The sequence below is a fragment of the Trachypithecus francoisi genome, unplaced genomic scaffold (assembly GCF_009764315.1).
Source record: "Trachypithecus francoisi isolate TF-2019V2 unplaced genomic scaffold, Tfra_2.0 Contig01461, whole genome shotgun sequence".
Classification (NCBI taxonomy): Eukaryota; Metazoa; Chordata; class Mammalia; order Primates; family Cercopithecidae; genus Trachypithecus; species Trachypithecus francoisi.
In genome coordinates, this window is record NW_022681433.1 from 19,142,611 (window position 1) to 19,165,927 (window position 23,317).

Here is a 23,317-nt window from a genome sequence, read left to right on the forward strand (position 1 = left end):
CCTTTTCTGCCTCCCCTGTCAGAAAAATAAGGGTTTTTTTGTTTTGTTTGGTTTGGTTTTTGACATTTACTATGAAAATTGGTTTGAGTTCCTGGAGATAAAACTCACAAAAGCATGGGAGGGTGCTCTGTGAGTGGGTCCTCCCGGAGTTTTTAACTCTCAGACTTTTCCAAACCTAGCCTAGAGCAGCCTGTCAATAACAGTGCAGGTTTCCCACCCTGGTGCTGGCTCCCGGGGAGGCTTCTGCAGCAGTGTATTGTGATTCTCTGTAGCTGTCTGCGACCTCACTTCTCTTGCAGATCTAAAAGCTGCGGACTTTTCAGTTTGTTCAGCTTTTTACTTCCTGTTGAAATAGAGTGGCAACCTCTAAATTCCTCATATATATGAAATCAGAAATGGGAAAATGATTTCTTAATCAACAAAAATATTCAGGCTAATAGGACTTTCATCTTCTGGTCTGATTCTCCAAAAATTACCTTAAGGTTATATTCTGCAGATTCAAAGGATGAAGACAGTCATTTCTTAGAAATTATTTACTCATCTCTCAGAATCTGTGAAGTTTCATTCAGAATTTCACAGAGATTTGGGAAAAAGAAGAATGTCTGAGGAAAAGAAACGTCATCATCTTTAAACCAAAATTAAAATTCTAAGCCCCACACCACCTGAATGGATCCCTCCTCTTGGCCAAGGACATTCCAAAGTTAACCTGAAAAACTAATTCAGGCCAGGATGGAAATGGGAGCCACACATGCCTCATGATACCCTCCTCCCTTTTGAAATTACTGATGGAACAGACTCTTTAAGTCTGATAAGAAAACACTTCCAGTCTATTCTCTCTGAAGTCTGCTACCTGGAGGCTTCATCTGCATGATAACACCTCGGTCTCTAAAACCCCTTGGTATCTAAAACTCTTTATATTGACATTCCTTTCTATTGACTCCAGGTCTTTACATAATAACCAATAGCCAGTAAGAAAGTCCTACAATCCACCTATGACCTGGAATCCCCCTTCCACTACCTGCTCCCACTCCCAGTTGTCCTGCCTTTCCAGACTGAACCAATGTTGAGTGATGTCTTATGTCTCCCTAAACTGTATAAAACCAACCTGTAGCCCTACCATCCTGGGCACACGTCATCAGCATCTCTCGAGGGCTGCGTCATGGGCCACTGGTCACACATTTTTTGGCTCAGAATAAATCTCTTGAAATATTTTACAGAGTTTGACTCTTTTCATCAGCAATCTGTTTCCCTCTTGGGCATGATGGCATTTTAAAATACTTTGTTCACTGATCTTAGATATGTCAACCTGTTAAAAATTAATCTTTTTACACCCAACACAGAAAAATCTATGTCTGAAAGTGCACATTACTGTAATCCACATGGGTTGAAAAACACCTGTTGAGATGCTACTGCTAAGGAGATATCACACAGACTTTGAAGGTCAGTCAGTTTCGATCCAAATGTAAAGCCCAGGATACTAAAAGCCACCGCTCATGTAACACAAAAGCCAGAGAGAAAAGCTATCTAACAGAAGTCACTTATGGAATGCATAATTCTTTGTTTCCTGCTGTTTATGGGTCATTGATCAAAAATCTGTGAATGACAAGACTCAACTGTAGACAATGGCAGTCTGTAGGGGAAAAGGACTTCTCTTTTAAACGTACCTTTAAATAAGAAGAAAAATCTATTGTTCCTTTTCTAACAGAAAGGCTTTGATGTTTTATTTAAAACAAAACAGTACATCACTTCTCCACAACTAGTAACATCTTCAAAAGATCAGCAAATAAAGCAGATGGATGTACAGCTCTGAACGTGCTCACAAAAAAAGGCAGGCTTCAGAACATCCAAGATTGTGAAATATATCCTGATATAACACACAGTTTCTTAGCAAATAGTGGTTGAAATGAATGTATTTAAAGTGTTCCTGGGAGTAACATACACTCACTGTGGTGAGATCAGTAATAATATACACACTGTCAAAGGAATGTTCAAAACTCTGGTTTGGAAAATGCCTGCTATCTCAGAGCATCTTTTACTTAAGACACTGGCAGGCTCTAATTCTTGACCAGCAATGCTAACATTCATTTTAAGAAAAAGAAGTCCCAGTAAGTAGTAGCATTCATGATTTCTGTTATCAATGATTTAGGGTGTGTATGTGTGTGTGTGTATATATTTAGAACTTACAGTTATATATATAATATATAATATATATATATATAGAACTTACAGTTATATAAAATATATATAAATATACATAAATGTTATATATATGTATATAACTGTAAGTTCTGGGATACACGTGCAGAAAGTGCAGGTTTGTTACATAGGTATAAATGTGCCATGGCGGTTTGCTGTGCCCATCAATCCATCATCTACATTAGGTATTTCTCCTAATGCTATCCCTTCCCTTGTCACCCACCCTGCAACAGGGCCTGGTGTGTAATGTTCCCCTCCCTGTGTCCATGTGTTCTCATTGTTTAATGAGAACGGGAATGCTTCCAGCTTTTGCCCATTCACTATGATATTGGCTGTGGGTTTGTCATAAACAGCTCTTACTATTTCCAGATACATTCGATCAATACTTAGTTTATCGAGAGTTTTTAGCATGAAGGGGTGTTGAATTTTATCATAGGCCTTTTCTGCATCTATTGAGATACTCATGCGGTTTTTGTCATTGGTTCTGTTTATGTGATAGATTACATTTATTGTTTTGCGTGTATTGAACCAGTCTTGCATGCTAGGGATGAAGCTGACTTGATTGTGGTGGATAAGCTTTTTGATGTGCTGCTGGATTCAGTTTGCCAGTATTTTATTGAGGATTTTCACACTGATATTCATCAGGGATATTGGCCTGAAATTTTCTTTTTTTGTTGTGTCTCTGCCAGGTTTTGATATCAGGATGACGCTGACCTCATAAAATGAGTTAGAGAGGAGTCCCTCCTTTTCTATTGTTTGGAATAGTTTCAGAAGGAACAGTACCAGCTCCTCTTTGTACCTCTGGTAGAATTTGGCTGTGAATCCGTCTGGTCCTGGGTTTTTGTTGGTGGTGGTGGTGGTAGTAGGCTATTAATTACTGCCTCAATTTCAGAACTTGTTCTTGATCTATTCAGCAATTTGACTTCTTCCTGGTTTAGTCTAAGGAGGGTATATGTGTCCAGGAATTTATCAATTTCATCTAGATTTTCTAGTTTATTTGCATAGAGGTGTTAACAGTATTCTCTGATGGTACTTTGTATTTCTGTGGGATCAGTGTTGATACTCCCTTTATCATTTTTTTTATTGTTTCTATTTGATTCTTTTCTCTTATTAGTCCAGCTAGCGATCTATCTAGTTTGTTAATCTTTTCAAAAAACCAGCTCCTGGATTCATTGATTTTTTGAAGGGTTTTTTGTGTCCCTATCTCCTTCAGTTCTGCTCTGATCTTAGTTATTTCTTGTCTTCTGCTAGCTTTTGAATTTGCTTGCTGTTGCTTCTCTAGTTCTTTTCATTGTGGTGTTAGGGTGTCCACTTTAGATCTTTTCCGCTTTCTCCTGTGGGCATTTAGTGCTATAAACTTCCTTCTAAACACTGCTTTAGTTGTATCCCAGAGATTCTGGTACATTGTGTCTTTGTTCTCATTGGTTTCAAATAACTTATTTATTTCTGCCTTAATTTTGTTATTTACCCAGTAGTCATTCAGGAGCAGGTTGTTCAGTTTCCATGTAGTTGTGCGGCTTTGAGTGAGTGTCTTAATCCTGAGTTCTAATTTGATTTCACTGTGGTCTGAGAGACTGTTTGTTATGATTTCCATTCTTTTTTATTTGCTGAGGAACGTTTTACTTCCAATTATGTGGTCAGTTTTACAGTAAGTGCAACGTGGTGCTGAGAAGAATGTATATTCTGTTGGTTAGGGGTGGAGAGTTCTGTAGATGTCTGTCAGGTTCAACTGGTCCAGAGCTGGGTTCAAGTCCTAAATATCCTTGTTAATTTTCTCGTTGATCTGTCTAATATTCACAGTGGGGTGTTAAAGTCTCCCACTATTATTGTGTGGGAGTCTAAGTCTCTTTGTGTAGGTCTCTAAGAACTTGCTTTGTAAATCTGGGTGCTCCTGTATTGGGTGCATATATATTTAGGATAGTTAGCCCTTCCCTTCTTGTTGCATTGATCCCTTAGACCATTATATAATGCTCTTGTCTTTTTTGATCTTTGCTGGTTTAAAGTCTTTTATCAGAGACTAGGATTGCAACCCCTGCTTTTTTTTTGCTTTCCATTTGCTTGGTAAATATTCCTCCATCTCTTTATTTTGAGCCTATGTGTGTCTTTGCATGTGAGATGGATCTCCCGAATACAGCACACCGATGGGTCTTGACTCTTTATCCAATTTGCCAGTCTGTGTCTCTTAATTGGGGTATTTAGCCCATTTATCATTTGTCTCCCTGGCTTCATTCCCCTTTCCAGGGGAGTGAATGGTTCTGTCTTGCTGACATTCCAGATGCCACTAGGGTATAAAAAAAAACTCCTGCAGGTAGCTCAGGGTCTGCCCAAATGGCCACCCAGTTTTGTGCTTAAAACCAGGGCCCCGGTGGTACAGGCACCTCTCCTGGTCTGTGGGTTGCACAGAACATGGGAAAAGCGTAGTATCTGGGTTGGAGTCCACCGTTCCTCATGGCACAGTCCCTCAAGGCTTCCCTTGGCTAGGGGAAGCAGTTCCTGGATTCCCTGCACTTCCCAGGTGAGGTGACACCCCACCCTGTTTCGGCTCAGCCTCCATGGGCTGCACCCACTGTTTAACCAGTCCCAATGAGATGAGCTGGGTATCTCAGTTGGAAATGAAGAAATCACCTGCCTTCTGCATTGATCTTGCTGGGAGCTGCAGATCAGAGCTGTTTCTATTCGGCCAGCTTGCTAGCCAGCCCATAAAGCTTTAGTTTTAAATCTTCAATGGAATTTTGGTTGTTATTGATTAATGCAAATAAACCTTTAAAACTGTATTGTTTTAGTGAAATACTACAAATCTTAAATTATATAAAACAATGACATCTGTTGAATTCTGGGTTTGAGAACCTATTTATCTCAGTAAGACACATGAATCAAAAGTATTAAAAAGGGAATTGTATGATATTTGGCCAAAGTGACATAATAATCCAATAATTCTGTCATGGTATCCAAAGCTTCATTAATAATTAACTCAAATAATTTAGTTAAGAAGAATGCATTAAAAAAAAGAAGAAGAAGAATGCATTTTACAAACACAGATATACAACTTTGCCATATATCCAATATACCTTAGACAACTCCATGCCTGGCCCACACTGGCTGCAGGGAACACAATTTCCAGACCGATCCCTGAATTCTTGTTGTCTACAGTCTCCTGTTTCACAAGTCACTTTACATGACTGAAAAAAAAAATTTAACAAAATGTTATCTTAAAGTATGTTAAACATATTTTTTTGCAAGAAAGGAACAATATTTTCAATATTAGTCACACAATCACTGAATGTAAACATCAGTTCAGAGTCAATTCAATGTTTACTTTAGGAAGAAAACCCACTTTCTGAATAAGTCCGTGGAACAACTAAATCAATAAGCCAAATTCTTCTCTGTATTCCAGAGAATACTCATTGGTTCTCTAAACAGGGTGTGTCATTTTCTTGGAATTAACTGCTATCCTCCTCAGAAACCCTTCTGGGACCCAAGATACGACATGACTTAGGAGCTGTTCTCTTCTCTAAGAAGATATTTAAAAGCAAAAAACAGTTATGACTTTGTTTGATATATGACCCAAGGTCCTTTTGCTACCAGAAAAAAATCTGAATTAAAAAATTTTTTCATCTGTAAGAAATATAAACATATTCAAGTATGATGAATTAAATAAATTGAATAGATTAGTATAGCCACAGGAACTTTGCAATTATCGTTTAGACTTATCTGCCACGCGGTTTTGATGGGGACGTTTCAACCCTTTTCAACTGAACTACATTTCCTTAGAGGCTGTCTTTCAAATAATAATTTCTAACAACCAGGACACCAGTAAAATTCTTGGTGATGATGATAAAGATGGCAGTAGTGGCCCAGCTCTCGGGACTCCTCAACGTAGAAATACCATTGAAATCTGAGCTGATGCCTTTACCGATTACCAGTGAGCCACTGCCTGGGACCTAACAGTGTACTTTGGTTCACAGCACAGGACTTAGAGGGAAAATTTATACTCAGGCAAAAACAAAGGTTATTTGTCATTTTCCAAAACATAGCTTTTGTCTCTTATTTTCTCTGAAAACAAGTTATCCTTGTATGATATCATCCTAGCAAAGTATGTTATCTGCTTAACAGACAGTATTTAATAAATTATGTTGGTATTACCAACATCACAGAATTGGTGAAGACATTTGGTCCAACCTCTTATTCTAAGCAAGAATGCCCTGAATAGTGCTACTGACGCGGTTCTGTTTTCCTTAATGGAAGCTGAAAATCTTAGGAGGAACTGGGGGAACAGACACTGCTGTTCTGTCTAATGCTTACCACACAGTTGAGCACAGGACATTGTGATGCATATAATTCTGTACAAACCTCCTCCACCTTGAAGCAGGAATATTGTGAAGTTATTTAACAACCTCTTTAAGGTCAAAGGTTTAATATCTAGGGCAAGCAGGAGGCAGAATTCAAGGTGAGATTTGAGACTAGAAAATTCTTTGAGGCGTCGAGGCATGGTGGCTCACGCCTATAATCCCAGCACCTTGGGAGGCCAAGGTGGGCGGATCACGAGGTCAAGAGACCATCCTGGCTAACATGGCGAAACCTTGTCTCTACTAAAAATACAAAAATTAGCTAGGTGTGGTGGTGCGCACCTGTAGTCCCAGCTACTTGGGAAGGCTGAGGCAGGAGAATCACTTGAACCCGGGAAGTGGAGGCTGCAGTGAGCCAAGATCGCACCACTGCACTCCAGCCTGGTGACAAAGTGAGACTCCGTCTCAAAAAAAAAAAAAAAAAGAAAGAAACTTTTGTAAGGCTGTGAAGACTCTTGCCTCAACTCCTCCTCAACTCCCAATCTTGGAGGAGTTTACTTATTTATAAGGCACAGGAGCTTCCCTTCCACCACAAAGAGACTGTAAAGAGAAATAAATTACACAACCTTCCTCTTAGACCATTATTCAATGTTTAACAGCCTCCAGTTACAAAAGGGAAGCTCTCCTACATTCACCTGAGTCCCACTTTGTCTTTATTTTTTATTTTTATTTATCTCTTTATTTATTTCTGAGACCCAGTCTCGCTCTGTCGCCCAGGCTAGAGTGCTGTGGTGTGATCTCAGCTCACTGCAACCTCCGCCTCTCACGTTCAAGCGATTCTCCTACCTCAGCCTCCCAAGTAGCTGGGATTACAGGTGCACACCACCATGCCCAGCTAATTTTTGTATTCTTAGTAAAGATGGGGTCTCACCATGTTGGCCAAGCTGGTATTGAACTCCACACCTCAAATGATCCACCTGCCTCAGCCTCCCAAAGTGCTGGGATTGCAAGCATGAGCCACAGCATCCAGCTTAACTTTGTCTTTCAAGAAAACTTTGCATATTGTCTTCAGTGTAAATCTTTCTTTATATATCTGTAGATCATTATTTTATCTCTAGATTAAATACATTTTGTTCTTTTGAACACCTTCATAAATCTTCTGTCAAACTTTCAAACATTAAAATTTTCCATCTGTTTTTCATGCTTTTTGGAACCAAGAAGAATATAAACAACTATATAAAATAATAACTTCTAAAAACCTATTCTAAGTTATTCATAAACTGTGTAGGTCATGGGCTCCAAATTAGATTTTATGGTCTTTTAGCTTCTGGCCTACGTTACAAGAGATATATGCCTATAAAGGCAAAATAGTATCATTGTCATAGTGCCACAAGTAACACTGCAATTTTATGACTTCACTTACACTTAAATAAGATAATTTCAACAATTGTTACAAACATCATGAATAAGCAGCAATCTTTCACTTATTAATTACATGCAAAAATAATAAAATGCCATTTGAAAGAGATAAAAACATAATATTGGATCAGAAATAGAAAATTATCTTGGGCCAGGTGTGGTGGCTCACGCCTGTATTCCCAGCACTTCGGGAGGCCGAAGCAGGCAGATCACCTGAGGTCAGGAATTCAAGATCAGCCTGGACAACATGGTGAAACCCCATCTCTACTAAAAATACAAAAATTAGCTGGGAGTGGTGGCAGGTGTCTGTAATCCCAGTGACTCGGGAGCCTGAAGCAGGAGAACTGCTTGAACCTGGGAGGCAGAGGTTACAGTGAGCCAAGATTACACCACTGCACTCCAGCCTGGGCAAAAGGGCAAGACGCTGTCTCAAAAAAAAAAATAAAAAATAAAAAATAAAATGATTTTGGTACTGCTACTACTTATTAGCACATGAATTCTTTCACCACATTTTTATTAAAGAAAAAAAGAGTTTACTTACCAAATAGCCTAGTAATACTAAAAGAGTGAAAAACGTTTTCTCTTGTTCTAGTAGCACCTTTAAAGCCATCGTTCTTATCAAATGTATTTATTGTTGGAGAGTTCTAAATAAAAGATAGAAAGGAAGACGCAGTTGATATGAAAAACATCAGTGACTGTGCTCTGTTTACTATATAATATTTACCACTTACTATATAGACTAGGTAATAAATATTATTTGTGTTTTAAAAGAAACCACCTTTAAAAAAGAAAAAAGACGGGCCGGGCGCGGTGGCTCAAGCCTGTAATCCCAGCACTTTGGGAGGCCGAGACGGGCGGATCACGAGGTCAGGAGATCGAGACCATCCTGGCTAACACAGTGAAACCCCGTCTCTACTAAAAATACAAAAAACTAGCCGGGCGAGGTGGCGGGCGCCTGTAGTCCCAGCTACTCGGGAGGCTGAGGCAGGAGAATGGCGTGAACCCGGGAGGCGGAGCTTGCAGTGAGCTGAGATCCGGCCACTGCACTCCAGTCTGGGCGACAGAGCGAGACTCCGTCTCAAAAAAAAAAAGAAAAAGAAAAAAAAAGAAAAAAGACAAAGAATATGTAATTCTTTTATAATTCACATTATGAGAATTGAAGCTCTGTTTACCAATACACATATTCAAAACTCTTACAGGCTCTGAGTTTCCAGGCTACACCTGCCTTTATTGATATTTTCTACCCATGTCTTTACAGCGGCCAATCTACTTCACTCAGCATGAAATTCTATTCAAATAGTGACTATGTAAACCTCCCATTTATATGGGTTTAGACAATGCCAACAGGGTAATGATAGTGATAAAATAACAACCCTTAATAGGCACTATGTGCCAGGTACTATTTTCAGCATGCTAACTCACTTAATCCTCACAACTACCCTAGAAGGTAGATCCTGTCAGCATTCCCATTTTAGCGATGGGGAAACGGACTCAGAGAGGGCTAAGTAACCTGCCCAAGGTCACACTGCTAGTAAGCGGCACAGCTGGATGCAAACCCGGGTGGAGCATCCATTTCTACATCTACTGTGTCACATACGCCCTGACAATGTGTTATTAAATGAAGACACTAGGTTTGTATCTTGACAACTCTGTCTTCACTAAGAAGCAGACAGATAACATTTCACATTTGTGAATTCTTTCCCAAACCAGTACAGTGCAAAGTATGTACAGCAGAAAAATCAGCATTCATCTTAAAACATCTAAAAGCCATTTACGAGTAATGAAATCACAGGCACTAACCCAACATTTCAGTAAAAGATAAACCAAGCCTCTTTATCTTTACCAGGAATGATCTAAAATGTAGAACCAAATCTGGCTGTTTTTTACAGATCCACATATGTCCACAGAAGAGATCAAAAAGAAAAAGCGACGCCTCATGTGGCTGCTCCATCAGGTAGAGAAACAGCGGTTCTGTTTCCTTTAAAGCTGAAGTTTCCAAAACTAGCAGATCCCAAGTGGATCATCTGACTTAGAAAGAAATCAGAGCCCAGAACCAGAACCACGGGCAAAGAGCTCAAGAAAAACAGCAACGACAACAACAGAGGAGGCAGAGGGGGCAGAGCTGCGGGCTGAGCAGCTACCGGGGTGAGCTGACGGCTACCCTGGAGTGGCTGAACCCAGAAGAACCACGCCCACTGCCTGGGCAGGTCACATTGCCAGGGCAATGAAAAATCATTTACCTTTGTTGAGTGAATGACCCATTTGAAGTGATTTCAAACAGCTTTTTTCACTTTTCCAGCTACTTGGTCATAACTTTTTTCCCCGCTAGCATATCTCAAAATCATCCAGCAATTACCCAACCATGCAACTTACTGCTTGTGTAGACACAGGGTTAGGATGAGAAGATAAAAATCACATTCTTTGAAGTGCATGCTTCAGGTTATTTCTTTTATGATACGATCTTAAATTTTTAAAAATGTATTCAGTTTTAAAAGTAAAAAATGTGTAATTTAGGTGGAATTAAAATTAATAAGAAACAACAGGGATAATGCCAAAGCATTTACACAAAATATGAGACAGAGATTGACAAGTCAGTCAGCACATACCATATTCGAGCGATTCGTTTGGATAGAATCGTCTAGTGGGATGCTACACTAACTACTGAAAAAGACAGACAAATCGTGAAGCCCTTCTTCACATTGTCACTTTGATGCCACCCACTCATAAGGAGACAAAAATAGAACCCATCTCACAGGGGCGTTGTGAGGACTAACTGGGCTAATACAAAGTGCCGAGCCCAGCGCCTGGAGCAGTTGCTGATGCTGTTACCGCTGCTGTTGTTATTGAGACCACCACTTATGAGCTGTGCAACCTATGAGCAAGTTCCTTAACCCTGAGTCTCAGTTTCCTCATCTCTAAATGGGGAAGACGGATAGAACCTACCTCCTGAAATTGCTGTGAGGAATTAGTTTAACAGCTGTAAAGCACTTTCAGGAGAATTAGCTGATATAAACTATTTCTGGTACACGATAAGTGCTATAGAAGTGTTAGCAACTATTATTGTCCTTCATGTTAATGACATTATTATGGAGGATCAAACAATCTGTTAGCATGTGACAGTCCTTGAAGACTGTAATCCATCGGACAAGAGGAGGCATCTAGGCGGCCACAGTAAATGGCAGCAGCATTTTAGCTCGCGGCACCCAGGAGCCTGCAGAAGGCATCTGAAGACTAAGAATCCACCAAGAGTCTGAACCAAGCATTTATAATGTTGAGTACTGTGCTAATGTTTTAAAAAAGCATAGCTTCGGTGGCTCACGCCTGTAATCCCAGCACTTTGAGAGGCTGAGGTGGGTGGATCATGAGGTCAGGAGATCAAGACCATCCTGGCTAACACAGTGAAACCCCGTCTCTACTAAAAATACAAAAAATTAGCCAGGTGTAGTGGTGGCACCTGTAGTCCCAGCTACTTGGGAGGCTGAGGCAGGAGAATGGCGTGAACCTGGGAGGCGGAGCTTGCAGTGAGCTGAGATCCGGCCACCACACTCCAGCCTGGGCGACAGAGCTAGATTCCGTCTCAAAATAAATAAATAAATAAAATAAAGCATAGCTTTTTTTAAGCTTTCTACCACACTCTAAAGTAGACATTTATCCCCTATGATGGAAGAGAAAACTGAAGGTCAAAGGAAACAACTACTAGAACCAGTGGAAATCAAATCCAGTTCATGCCTGGTAACTCCACAACAGGGCTCCTCAGCATCCCGCCATGCTGCCCTAGGCTTGTGTCCTAACCCATCACCAGCATCCAATGACTCCTGCCATTCGGGACAGCAGGGCTACCTCAACAAAACTGACGAGAGACACATAATGCAATAACACATTTAATCATGTATTTATTTATTCAACAAACATTGGTTAAACGGTTGTTAGGTGCCTGAAAGGAGGCAGGACTACTCTAGAAGACACTACAACTTGTTCCTTCAAGGGAACTCGCAGCTTGGCCAAGGTAGTGATCTCCAAAACACCTTTTGACATAGCCTGGCCTAGGAGTATTTTAGAAATAAACAATTTAGCTGGTGGACGGTTATAAGTGTGACCTTGAATTTCCTGAAGTGGAGTGAAATTCTTTGGCATTCATAAACAGAAGGAAAATTTCATGAAATAGCTTAAGCGTTTAAGTAATAATATTTAAAATAAAAATAAGGCAATCAAAAGGTTATTTATTAAAACTATTTTTAAATTCTGGACATCCAGGGTCTGGCCCAAAGACAGAAAAATGCTTTTATATGCTTCAGTGTTCTATTTATTTGGGGATGATTTAGCAAGCACAAGCCCTACAAATGACTGAGATTATGTACCATGGGTCTGGCTGCTGGGGTTTTTATAGTTTGCCAAAACCTCCACTCTCCACAGCATCTGTAACAGTCTAGCATGAATTTCTTGGAGGACATGTGCAGAGAAACTGGCCTCACATAAGCACTAGGGAGACTAAGGATGCCTGGTTTACTGTATTCCATGAGCATGAAATGGCGGCTTCACTATCTGCTATTCAACGACAATATGCAGCTTGACAGTATCCGGAGCATGCAAAGAAGAAGGGACACGAACCTCAAGTGCAGAGCAGGGAAATATGCTGTTCAGCTGCACACAGAGTGGCTGCTTCTCAAAGCTGCTCAGCCTGCTCGTTTGAGTGAATGGTAACTAACACGGATGTGTCCTAACTGGCCTCCCTCTAAGATAAATCCAATAAGTGTTACAATGCACACCTCTTGTGCCTTCTTGTCCAAAATCATGAACACCTGTGCTGGTGTGTCACCACGCAGAGACAGGGGAGCACTGCTGGGGAGGAGCAGCTCCGGGCTTCATCTCTGATCGGCTGAGGTGGACCCCTGGATCTCAAACCACAGTGACTGCTTCCACCAGCAGATCCCTCAGCTGTCCCGTCCTCTACAATGCCTGCCCCCAGCCCGTCACAGGTCTTCTGGAATCCCCTTAAATCTGCATCAGCATCTCTTCTTTCTGCTTCCACAGCACGCTGGACTTCCACTCACTGCATAATTACCTGGTTACTTCTCTCTCTTTCTAGCCTTGTTGTTGTACCTGGTCAGCATTTATTTTCTTTAGTCACTGCAACACTTAATCTTTAACATTTGCTTTCAGTAATAAAAATGAAGAATGCTCTTGAAAAATTAGATAATCTGACAGCCTTGAGTCCCACATCAAGGTAACATGAGCCAGAGCTAACGATCAGTTGTCCCTTACATGGAAGGACATTTCTTTAGTGCACTAGTCTCCACCACTCCCCATGGTCACACTGGACTCCCTTCCCTCATTTTATCACCAACCCAGCAACTGGAGTTGACCTCCAATCAAATAAGGTTTGAGGGCTTAATGACAAAAGCTGTGATTTCACCATAGAACTGTAACTCACAATACGTGCCCAATACATGCTAAGTGAAGAAAGGAATTCATTCATTAGGGATAACAGTTTCCTTCTCAGAGTTCTAAGGGACAAAATAATATATGTGAAAAATCTGAGCAAATATAACCTGAGGTTGAAATGCAAGTCACTGTGATAGAACAATCCAGGGCAGAACCCCATTTCTCGAAGGTAGTGCTCTAATATAGACAAGAATCACTAAGGAGGAAGAATGGTGATAATCAGAAAGAAAATTATCTTACAATCAGTAACCTTTCTGAGAATCATCTATATTTCTGATGGTGTAAATGACCAAAACATATGTCCTTTGTAATAATTCTAATAATCTGGATACTCTTTTTTTCAGAATAAATTAATTAATTTTCTTTTTTTCCTATCTCTTAAAAGCTATTTATTATCCAACAGATACAGTGCATGCAATTGGTAACAGTTTTCATCTAAAAAACTGTATTCACACTATGTAATGAAACTATAGTCAACTCATATGCTTTTTCTAATATGTAATAAGATGAAACATTTTTAAAATGTCAACATTAAACTGGCAGTTTTACAATTTATAAACCAGCACTGAAATAAAGTCAATGCTATAAATACAGCCTTTGACATTTTAATGGCACAACATAATCACAAATGACTTAGAAATACTGCCAGTCCCACAGGCAAAGAGAATAAAACATTAATTAGAAATTTAGAGTAGTGCTATTTCCAAACAAAACAATAACCCCCAGCTTCTAGCTAGTCTCTGTCTTAGCCTTCAACCTCACTATATTCTGAAAATCATTCTTCTTACATAATAGATTTGGCAGACCTCTTTGTAGCCTAGGAACTTACAAAGGTGTGCTGTGATAAGAAGATACATATTGTTATTGGCTGGGAAATGAGAACGGTTTCTCTTTTTCAAATTATAAGGTATTTTCTACTAAAAACACTAAAAGCTTAAAAATTTTCTGCTGCCAAATACAGTATCTCCAATTCTCCTAAAGTTCAAAACAGTAAGGGCCTCTATTAGGCTCCTAATTTTTTTTTTTTTTTAATAAAACTTAACCTAGATCCAGCAATCCCACTGCTGGGTATCTACCCGGGGAAAAGAATTCATTATATGAAAAAGATACTTGCACACGCAAGTTTATAGCAGCAAAATTCATAGCTGCAAAAATATGTAACCAGCCCAAATGCCCATCAATCAATGAGTGGCTAAAAAAAACTGTGGTGTGCATATGTGTGTGTGTGTGGTGTGTGTGTGTGTGTATGTATATATATATATATATATATATATATATATATGACGGAATGCTACTCATTCATAAAAAGGAATGAATTAATGGCATTCACAGCAACCTGGATGGGACTGGAGATTATTATTCAAAGTGAAGTAACTCAGGAATGGAAAACCAAACATCATATGTTCTTACTCAAAAGTGGGAGCTAAGCTATGAGGATGCAAAGGCATAAAAATGATACAATGGACTTTGGGGACTTGGGGGGAAAGGGTGGAGGGGGATGAGGGATAAAAGGCTACAAATTGGGTTCAGCATATACTGCCCGGGTGATGGGTGCACCAAAATCTCACAAATCACTGCTAAAGAACTTACTCATGTAAGCAAATACCACCTGTTCCCCAAAACCCTAAGGATATAAAGAAAAAACAAATAAATAAAAATAAAAACAACAACAAAAAATAACCCAGTGTAGGGTTTTCTGAGACTAATTCTTTTTATTTCTCTAAGTTGTATAGTTTATCATCTTTGCATTAGGAAAATCACTGTCAGAATTCTCAAAATGTTCAGTCAACAAGCATATTGTAACTAATGTGCTTTTCCCAAAATTCATGAATGTTTCTCTACCCTAAAATACAAATGGAACAATGGTAGCATCAGAGACTAAGGGGACCTCAAACATCTACACAGTTTTTCTTACAAGAATCGTGCATACCCATCTCTCAAACACAGCTGTTTAAATTTTTATTTTAGAAGGAAGTCTGGATAGATTCCAAAACCACTCTTTACACCATCTGTAATGTTCTTCTGCAGTGTTAAGTAGCCCCTATGATTTCCCAGTTTCCCCATATGTGACCAATCCAAGCTCACCAAAGAGCTGCTAAATAACATTCAGTCTTTAGATACATAAGTTCCTTTGTCTTCTGTAATTGCTGAAGGGTAGTTGTTCTCTTTTTAAAATCCAGGTTTTAAAACTTTCGTTTAAAAAAAGTAGATATTATGTGACATGTGGACTAGAAGATAACCCAATATTATTTAAACATCTTACTTTTAAATGTAAACATTTTAGACACATAAAATAGCAAGAGCTCACTACTCAACCACTAAATCATGAAAAAAAAAATTCTGTTCGTACCCACTTTAATTTTATTTTTCTTCACCTAGAGGGCTACTTTATCACTTTTTTTTTTTTGGTCCAACATTTTTAGCCATTGGAGTGATGAAAATTAAATCCACAATGAACTATGATGGCCTACTTATTTGAATGTCTAAAATACAACATCTGGTCACACCATTGTTGGTGAAGATTTGGAGCATTCGAACTCTCATACACTGTTAGTAGAAATGAAACTTTGGAAAACCATTTGGACATTTCTTAAAATGTTAAGCACACACCTTTAATATTACCTAGACATTCTTCTCCCAATATTTTGGAAAGTAAACTTTCGTACAAAAAGTTGCACATGAATGTGCATAGCAGTTTTATATATAATAGCTAACAACTGAAAACAACCATGTGTCCATAAACAAGTCAAGAAATAAGTTATGGTGCATGCAATGGAACACTAGTCAGCAATAAAAAGTATTTATTTTTTGATACCTGTAATAATATGGATGAATCTCAAAATAATTATTGTGAGTGAAAGAAGCCAGACCCCTCCTCCCAAAATGACATACTATACGATTACATGTATATGAAATTCTAGAAAATGCAAACTGATACATAACGACAAAGCAGATCAGAGGTTGTCAGGGGTGTGAAGAGGGCAAGAAAATATGGAAGAAAGGGATTACAACGAGCTGTAAGGAAACTTTTGGGTGTGTTTTATGTGTTCACCATCAGGATTGTGTTGGCAGTTTCACCGTATGTCAAAGCTTACCTAATTATAAATTTAAATATATGCCACTTACTATATGTCAATCAATCTCACTAAGGGTGTTAGTTTTGTTGAATTTCAGTTGACATGTAATAATTGTAATATTTATCAGAGACAGAGTGATATTTTTTAATATATGTATACAATGTGTAATGATCAAATCGGGGTAATCCACATATGCATCATCTCAAATCTTTATTTTATTTATTTATTTATTTATTTATTTATTTTGAGACGGAGTCTGGCACTGTCGCCCAGGCTGGAGTGCAGTGGCACGATCTCGGTTCACTGCAAGCTCCACCTCCTGGGTTCAGGCCATTCTCCTGCCTCAGCCTCCTGAGTAGCTGGGACTACAGGTGCCCGCCACCATGCCCAGCTAATTTTTTTGTATTTTTAGTAGAGATGGTGTTTCACCATGTTAGCCAGGATGGTCTTGATCTCCTGACCTCGTGATCCACCTGCCTCAGCCTCCCAAAGTGCTGGGATTACAGACGTGAGCCACCGCGCCAGGCATCAAATCTTTATTTTTTCTTTATGTTGGGAACATTCAAAATCCTCTTCCAGATTTTTGAAAATACACAACAACTTGTTAACTATATTCACCCGACAATGCTACAGAACACTAGAATTTATTCCTTCTATCTAGCTGTAATTTTGTATCCATTAACGAACCTGTCCCTATCCATTCCTCTCCTCTCCACTAGAAGGCTAGTTTTAAAAGCCTGTGAATACTTAACAATCAGCCGCCACAAGACAAATACATTTAACTGTTCCCTTGCTCTCTTATAGCACAGGCAGCTGTCAATGTATTTACTGGGAGTGCGTTTTATTCAAGTGGGCATTCGTATTCAATCTGTAATCAACACAAATAGAATATGTTGGCCTTTTCCAGACTTTTTAATGTTTGACTTTAAATATTGATTCATCAGTTTTAAAAGGGCTTGGGCTTTTTTCACGTACTAAAGATGCCTGCAGTTTTTGTTTGAAACGTGTTAATTTTTAAGAATTGGCCACAGGGGATTGAATTCAGCACAGGTTCAGAGGTTGCAATAGGTAAAAAATGAGACTCAAATTCTTTTTATGTTAGCTGAATTCCTCACTTATGTTTAAAAAGTCCCCAACATGCCCTAAATTCATATAACAGAACTATAACTAGGAAATTAAAAGACAGCATGTGACATTACATGTCGCAATCAATTTTCCATTATAAAATATATGTAAAAAGCCTATTATCATCTGAAGTTAAAAAGAAGTTCTGTTCCTTTAAAAAAAAAATCTCTTTTACAGCTACTTTTACATGTGAGTAATGTTCCTTATTCAGTCTTCTGGATGGAAAAGGCACATCAACAGCCGGGCGCGGTGGCTCACGCCTGTAATCCTAGCACTTGGGGAGGCCAAGGTGGGCGTATCACAAGGTCAGGAGATCGAGACCATCCTGGCTAACACAGTGAAACCCCGTCTCTACTAAAAATACAAAAAAATTAGCTGGGCGTGGTGGCGGGCGCCTGAAGTCCCAGCTACTCAGGAGGCTGAGGCAGGAGAATGGCGGGAACCCGGGAGGCGGAGCTTGCAGTGAGCCAAGATCGCGCCACTGCGCTCCAGCCTGGGCGACAGAGCGAGACAGCGTCTCAAAACAAAAAAAGAAAACAAAAGAAAAGGCACATCGACATTGCAATTTCAAGTGCATAAGGCTCTTCATGTGTCCATAACTGCATATTCAAGATCCAGCCTGGACTCAAGTTGTAAGACACACTCCGGCCAAAGAAACACATAACTTTCATGATTGTTCTGAAAATACTAACACCACCTCTCAGAGTTAGCACTTCTTGGAAAAAAGTTTCCTAAAGTCAATAAAGCCATGTGGCTTTGGTAATAAAGTAGGTGTGGTAAGACATAGATTAAAAAGTAAAGAACTTAACAGAGCTCATAATGCTTCATGCATTGATGCCAAGGCTATATTTTCCAAATGAAAATGCGTTTCTATGTTTTGTTTTACTTTCAGAACAATATGACAAATGTTATGCAAAGAAGCTTTCTTTTTAAGTACTCACATCTCTGTGAATGTCAAAAATTGTCTTCCACACTAGGACTCAATCAATTCTCACCCCTCCAGTTCTATACCTTTCAATTAGATAATAAGCACTGCCTGGAATTTTTAAGACTACATGAAAGCAGTGTTGGCAAAAACGCCTAAGGTGAAACTGCACCACAGAAAACGTACTCAGTAAATCCTGAAGTAGCGCAGTGTAATCCTCCCTTTTGCATCTAAGTATCTGAGCATGAAATGACAACACTAAAAAACATCTTTTGCATGAGGCATGTTTAACAATAACTGTTTCCTGTTTACATAAAGAAACTGTTTTGTTTTGTAGTCAAAGAAACTGTCATTGGAGTAAAAACTACATCTTCATGCATATCTTGGGTTAAACTGTTTTAGTTAAAAGAAACACTGAACAATGGTGATGGTTTTGTATGCAAATTGAGTCCTTTATTAAAATGCAAAAAAATGACACGGATTTCTTGCAGTCGTGAACGGAGACTGGATGACTAGTACACTACCATCAAAACAGATCACAGAATTTTGATCCACCAAACTTGATCTCCAGGAGTATATTCGCCAAATTTCTGTTCCATGAGATGGCATTAGAACACAGACACGCATTGGAAGAGCTGGCTTTCTCACTCTGTACATCTCTCACAGGTTCTACTCATCAATGTACTGATAATTCCTGCTGAACTCTAAGGAACTCTTCCCCACAGAAGGAATGTACCCTGGGCCGTTCACAGACAACGCTCTCCCGCCGCCCGCACTGGCCCGGGATGCGGCCCCGAGACTCCTGCAGCCGCGCGCTGGCTCAGGGACCTCCGCAGGACGCAGGCGGGCGCCGGGGGCCGGGTCGAACTGGCGTAGAGTAACAGGCTCCCAGTCGTGAGCCTCACAAGCAGATCTATTTACAATATCCCGGAGAGGAGTCCAGGTCGCGTCGCTCGCACCGCCCGCGGGGATCCGGGGTGAATTCACACGCTCCCTCCCGCCGCCTCGCCGCCTGTCACGGCCCCGGGACCCGGTCAGCCCCTCCGGGGGTTCCCTTCGCCGCGCAGTACTCCCCCCGTAAGCATCCCTCGCCTGTGCTCCTCCCTCCCTCGGGCAGCCGCCTCCTTTCCCGGCTCCCACCCAGCGGGGATCCACCAGGGCGAGGGCTGAAGACCTCGCAGGACGCCGCGCGCCCGGCACAGCGAAGCACCTACCTTCCCAGCCACCTGGGAGGCTGCAGGTCCGGGCCGGAGCCCGAGGCTCAGGGGCGCGCGGAACCGTTCTGGTTAAGACGCAGGGCGCCGGGCTGCTTGGGGGTCCAGCCCAGCGTGCACGCCGTGCACCTCCCCGCGCCGGGCTCCGCGCTCTCCCGTAGCCCGGCAACGGCCGCCACCCCGGAGCCCCGCCCACCAGGAGCCCCGCTCAAGGCACCGCCCACCAGGGCCCCGCCCTCACCGTGGCTCCGCCCCCGTCCAGAGCCCCGCCCCCAGGCTCTTCCTGTGCCTCCGCCCAGCCCCCACTGCGTCCGCCGGGCCAGGTCTGCAGTCGGGGTCTTTTGAAGCCCCCATCCCGCGGCTGCTGGAGCGGATGAGTGTGAGGCTGACTGGGGGCTTGGGGATGGGGCGCGGAGACCGCCAAGAACATGGCTGTGTTGGGAGACTTTCCTTCAGAGCAGAGAGGGAAGCTTCCTTTCCGCCCGGGGTGTTCCCCACCTTTCAGCCTTTCCCGCGTGGGTCCGCATCCCACCCCGAGGGGATACAGCGGCCAGGTCTGCGCTGCTGCGCCTGAGATCAGGTCGGCCGAGGTCGCAGACCTCGGGTCCCCAGCCGGCAGGGACTCGCCGGGGGCGCGTTCCCACGGACGCCTCCCAGGGAAGTCCGGGGAAGCCCGAGTTCGCCTCCTGCAGGCCTGGAGGCGCTCGGCCCGAGACTGCCGCACCCTCGCAGCGGAAGGGCGTCTGCACAGCAGCTGCAGCTCCAGCGCGTGCGAGGCGCGGCCAGGGCCAGGGGCTCGCTGGGCAGTTTTGCTGAAAGGGTTAAGAGAATCACGTCTGTAACAAAATACTTTTCCATCAGTAGAATGCTATAAATGTGCAGCAGTATTGTTCTGTGCGTTCACCCAAGATACGGTGCATGACTTTGGTACCGAGGCATCCACCGTTTCTCACGTGTTGGTTTTGACTTCCCGACTCAACTGCACTGTTTGGATGGAGCCAAGTCCCTGTTTCTTTTCTATACCCCAAGGCCCATTGGAACGCCACCATCAATATTTGTTGAATGAATGAGTGAATAGGTTGTTGTATTTAATTGCCCAAAAGCACAGCTTGTGACCCCAGGCTTCCAACAGCTAGCACTACACTAGGTACTTGTGAACAATGTTAAAAATATTATTCCCGATGTCGCACCTTGATAGACGTTGTATATTTCAAATCTAACACATCCAGAATGCAGACCACAATAACGACTTATTGGTAAATGATTTCCAAATGATGTACATTATCTTATTTGAACCTCAAGGCAATTGTGTGCTTCCCTGGTCAGACTCCAGCCCTCGGTGCACATCACTACCATAGTCATTCCCACATCCCGCTGAACCTGAAAAGTCACTTCTTTATCTGTGTTTCCTTCCCCAACTAGACCTGGATCTCCCGAGGGCATATCCTAATTCCTTGATATCCCAGGGCCTAGCACACGATGGATACTCAGCACATCTAAGCGGAGTTACTGCATCTTCCTTTGCAAGGTCTTACGCAGTCCGCCATCGTCCTCTCTGTCTTGGTGCCCACCACCTCCACCACCATGCAGGCCCTCCCCACCCCTCACTACAGCACTGCCTCAGCCATCAACCCTGCTTCCCGCCTTTCATCACTGCCACCGTCTGGCTCAAGAGTCACAGGAAGTTCCTCATTGTAAAGAATGGATTCTGCGCTCCTTAGATTAGTATTCCGAGATGTCCAGGTGAGGCCCCACACCTATTTCCAGACTTGCCTCGCCTCTGGAGCAGGCTTTATAAACTGCGCCACGTGGTCCTTCCTTTACTCTCTACTTCCTCTTCGTGCTCTCCCATCTTACCTCTAAGCTTTACCTACTTGCCTTAGTCCTGTTTCAGGACCTCGCTCAAAAGCCACGGTTCTCACGAGTTTTCCCTCAATTCTGAGCCTATTTATTTCCTTGCTCCAAGGTTTGTGGCAGTTTAGCACTTGCCAATTGTGTCCTGTGTCATAAGATTCTGTGTACTAACTTTCTTCTTCAAGGAGTTAAAAGCACTTTAAGAGAAGGGGCATATTTTGTTCTGATTTGCATCTCTGACAGTATCAGTCATTCAGATAAATGTTCAACCAATGCTTTCTGAGTGGAATTGAATCTACCAGCTCAGGAACTACCTTCTCTGACTTCAACCAAATGTTCTTCTTCTCTCTGACCTCCTTTTGACCTTAGAGACAGTAACACATTACTGAGTTCATTAGTTCTTGAATCATTTCATGTGTTTTGACAGATCTTCCCAGTTAGCCTGTTAGCTCATAATAGAGAGAGAACCTGTTGTTAGCCTGCATGGGCTTGGGATCTGACAATCTGGTCCCAATGCCAACCTGTTCATTCACTAGTTGCATAACTTTGGGAAAGTTATGCAACCTCTCTAAGCTTCTGGTTCTCCATCTGTAAAATGAGTTGCTTCATTGATGGTTGTTAAGTATTAACAGATAAGGTATTTAAGTACTTAAGCCAATGCCTGACGCTCACTAAATAGCCATTCTTAGTAGCAATATATCCTCTTACAATGCCTCGCATCAATCAATAAATGTTCATTGACGGTGAGGAAAAGGACATTGAACCTCGGCACTCCAGCTGTTAGATTCATCTGATTCTTTAAAGAGACTCATTAAGTTAAACACAGTTGGCCCTCCACATCCACGGATTTCACATCATGTATTCAACCAACTGCAGATTGAAAATATTTGAAAAAAAATGAATAGTTGTGTCTGTACTGAACATGTACACTTTATTTTGTCATTATTCCCTAAACAACTATGTACATAGCATTGACCTTGTATTAGATATTATAAGTAATCCAGAGATGATTCAAAGCATATGCAAATTTATACCATTTTTTGTAAGGGACTTAAGCATCTGCAGATTTTGGTATCCAAGAGGGTGTCCTGAAAGCAGTCCCCCTCAGATGCTAAGGGAACACCATAGTTCCCACTTACCTTCATTTGAGTGTTACGTGATTTGGGGACAGTGTCTGAACAAAAACTCAGGCACACAATTGAGCACTATGGTAGTATAAAAAGAATTCTGTTGGCCGGGCGCAGTGGCTCACATTTGTAATCCCGGCACTTTGGAAGGCCAAGGCAAGCGGATCAGCTGAGGTCAGGAGTTTGGGACCAGCCTGGCCAACATGGCGAAACCCCATCTCTATAAAGTTACAGAAATTAGCCAGGCGTGGTAGCAGGCATCTGTGATCCCAGCTACTAGGGAGGCTGAGGCAGGAGAATCACTTGAACCCAGGAGGCAGAGGTTGCAATGAGCCGAGATCACGCCACTGCACTCCAGCCTGGGCGACAGAGTAAGACTCGGTCTCAAAAAAAAAAAAAAATTCTGTGATCCTTAGGCTCATGCAAAATGAAACTGGTTGCTTGTAATTAGGACTAGGAGCATTTTACTTCCTTTAAAACACTGCATATCATTAATGGGTTAAAATTTTTACTGGAAAAGCCAAATTGCTGCAACGATCTTGATAGAGGTGTTTGTTTTTAAGATTTATGTTAAAGGTTAGTTTTCTGAAGACAGTTTTAGCAATATCTGAGCTGATACAAAGTGCATTTGTTTAAAATATTTTTCCCCAAA

The 23,317-nt window shown here is 41.5% G+C and overlaps 1 protein-coding gene across 4 annotated transcripts in view; it reads right to left on the reverse strand.

Moving 5' to 3' along the window:
* TNFRSF19 (TNF receptor superfamily member 19) overlaps positions 1–23,317 on the reverse strand; it is a 102,922-nt gene that overhangs the window by 75,412 nt on the left and 4,193 nt on the right. For 2 of the 4 annotated variants that reach the window (XM_033237271.1, XM_033237256.1), the window contains exons 2-3: positions 8,443–8,545; positions 5,265–5,375 (exon numbers count right to left, since the gene is read on the reverse strand). In XM_033237271.1, the coding sequence (XP_033093162.1) occupies positions 5,265–5,375; positions 8,443–8,511 (180 nt within the window). In that variant the 5' untranslated portion in view covers positions 8,512–8,545. Of the gene's footprint in view, positions 1–5,264; positions 5,376–8,442; positions 8,546–19,684; positions 19,866–23,317 lie in introns of those variants that run through there. The other 2 variants (XM_033237262.1, XM_033237250.1) reach the window with 2 other exon arrangements.